This window comes from Argentina silus, assembly GCF_951799395.1.
Source record: "Argentina silus genome assembly, chromosome: 3".
Taxonomy (NCBI): domain Eukaryota; kingdom Metazoa; phylum Chordata; class Actinopteri; order Argentiniformes; family Argentinidae; genus Argentina; species Argentina silus.
Genome location: NC_139657.1, coordinates 9,151,529 through 9,154,028, shown reverse-complemented (window position 1 = coordinate 9,154,028; position 2,500 = coordinate 9,151,529). Strand labels below are relative to the sequence as shown.

General features: G+C 44.1%; 1 protein-coding gene across 1 annotated transcript in view; it reads right to left on the bottom strand.

The window, feature by feature from the left end:
• Window positions 1-1,921: 1,921 nt before the first annotated feature.
• adm2b (adrenomedullin 2b) overlaps window positions 1,922-2,500 on the bottom strand; it is a gene marked incomplete at its 3' end in the record, with an annotated part of 8,360 nt that continues 7,781 nt past the window's right edge. The window contains exon 3 of the mRNA XM_083665856.1: window positions 1,922-2,306. Within this exon, the coding sequence (XP_083521982.1) occupies window positions 1,922-2,306 (385 nt within the window). The remainder of the gene's footprint in view (window positions 2,307-2,500) is intronic.

The window sequence follows — 2,500 nt, the reverse complement described above, 5'->3', positions numbered from 1 at the left end:
GCTCATGGGATATAAATACTTACTATCTAAGTTAATGTTAATCATTTTCATTCTGGAATTCTTATAAAAGATCAGATTTTCATATTCACTAAGACAATTTAGTAAATGATGGACATTACAGATATTAGTGCGAACATATTTCAGTGCAGTTGTTACATAATCTACACAGTGACGCGAATGGAGGATGGAAGAGAAGACGCGATGAATCGTGTCTCTGAAAAGGCCAATATAACTGATGCAAGCCCAATAATAAACAACATCCATACATAAATAAAAAAAACTATAAACAAACTCACAGGATTATTTTAAACACATAACTTTATTAAACAGTAGCAACTAATAAAAAGACAAAGGATAAGATGAATACGACAGACATGATTTAAATAAATGCCTTTACTTTGGAGGGGAAACATCTCTAACACATTCATAAAAAAAGGTTAAGTCAATGGAATATTTACAACAACAAAAAAAGGTTTCATTAATTTAAAATTAAATAACATCTTTAAAATTCAAGTCACAGTGAATGGAACCAAGAGTATTTAAAGTGCTTTTATGTGTTCCTAAAAACACTTGACCTTCTAGTAGCTCTGAGGAAACAACTATGGACACAAGAGCTACATAAGACTTCATGACAATATGACATTTCTGATGACTGCAAGAGACGATGAAGTTTCATAAGAGGCTTCATAAGGCTGGGTGAGCCTTCATAAGGCTGGGTGAGCCTTCATAAGGCTGGGTGAGACCGGAAGCTTCTGTGTGAGAATGTGAGACTTAAACATGTGTAAGACTGGGGGTTCATACAGTAAGACTGTGAGTCAGATTGAGTTATCATAGAAGAGTGTGTGAGTCAGTATAGTCAGGAGTTAGGGTTAGGGTTAGTTGCAAGGCTTGAGGGGGTGTTGTCAGTTCAGCTCAGCAGAGCGGGGTCAGTAATAATGACTCTCTAACACAGATATTACAGGAATTACACTCTCTCACGCAATACTTCAACACCTGACACACACACACACACACACACACACACACACACACACACACACACACACACCACGGACCAGATGGCTGAGGACGGTTTCTCCTCATAGGGGGACCCAGGACCCAGTGATAGTCCCTAAAGACTGGCTTCTGGATACAGTCCTGGTTGAGTCTGCTGGTGGCCGGGGTCACAATAACATCTGAAAGACTCTAGTTTAGGTGGATGACAAGGCAAAAAAAGGTTGGGAACCCCTGCTTTAGGAGGACAGGGCAGTACTGGTCAGTACCGTCTCTCCCTATTGGTGAACTATGCGCTCCACCACTAGGGGGCCCAGAATGAAAACAAAGTGTTTTTTTCAGGGGAGGTCTACAGTAGTAAATGGGTGGTCGTTGGTTGTCACTCAGTAACTTGTCAACTTTGAGCAATTCCCCTATTTAAAAAAACAACAACTTTTAATAAGCTAGGCCTTTCTATGATTTGATTCTATACTTTGTATTTATTGATCTAAATGTCTATAGGGTAGGCCTACACAGTTTATTCCTACAGTCTAATTAAAAAAAACTATTGCCATTTAGTAGTATTTATCATGTGTAGTTGATATACACGGGGGAGGGGCGGGGGGGGGGGGGGCACGGCTAAGGCACAGCAGAGACAGAAGGGAAAGAGAGAGAGAGAGAGAAAGCGAGAAAGCGAGCCACCACAGAGAGGAACGTTGACATTGATCACTAGGCTATCAGCAAAAAAAAGGAAGATTGACCAATTGACTGCATGTCTTGTTTTGGATGCAGAAGTGGATCTGCCTGTCTGAAAATCTTGATAAAGTTAGTCTGTCGGCATGTCTGCTTGTTTGTCTGTCCATTGGTAGTCGATAAAGTTATTGTCTCTCCTCTGTTTGAGTGTGTGTTTTCAGCCGTCGCTGTGTGTGTGTGTGTATGTGTGTGTGTCTCAGCCGTAGCTGTGCGGACTGCGAGGGTTAATAGGGGAGGAGTCCTCTCTCCCGCTCTGTCCAATCAGCTGGTAGAGGCGGTGACTGAGGTTCTGGACCTGACAGGTGCCCAAGACACACCCTACTCGCATCAGTTGGCTGTGGCTCCTCCCCCCACTACTGTTGGCATGACGACGGCCCCGGGATACCCTCGCCCAGGCCAGCCCTTCTTCTGGGGTAATGTGGTTGTGGTCAGGCTGTGGGCTTGACGACCGTGGCGGGGGTCCTTTATGCAGAAGGACCCTCCAGACGGCGTGTCTGTCTCTAAAAGCGATGTTGTTGTCGGGGGCAGCAGAGGGGTTGGAGACAGGTGGCATGGTGAGAGAGGAAGAAGACTCGGCGATTCTGGGAAGACAGAGATGGAGATAGAGAGAGAGAGAGAAGGTCAGACAGACGGTTACACACACACACACACACACACACACACACACACACACACACACACACACAAGCGTGCTTGCACACGCACTCATCTCCTGAGTGTTTTCACCATCTAATCCATACCAATCCATTACCTGATCCTACCAATCCTTAACACA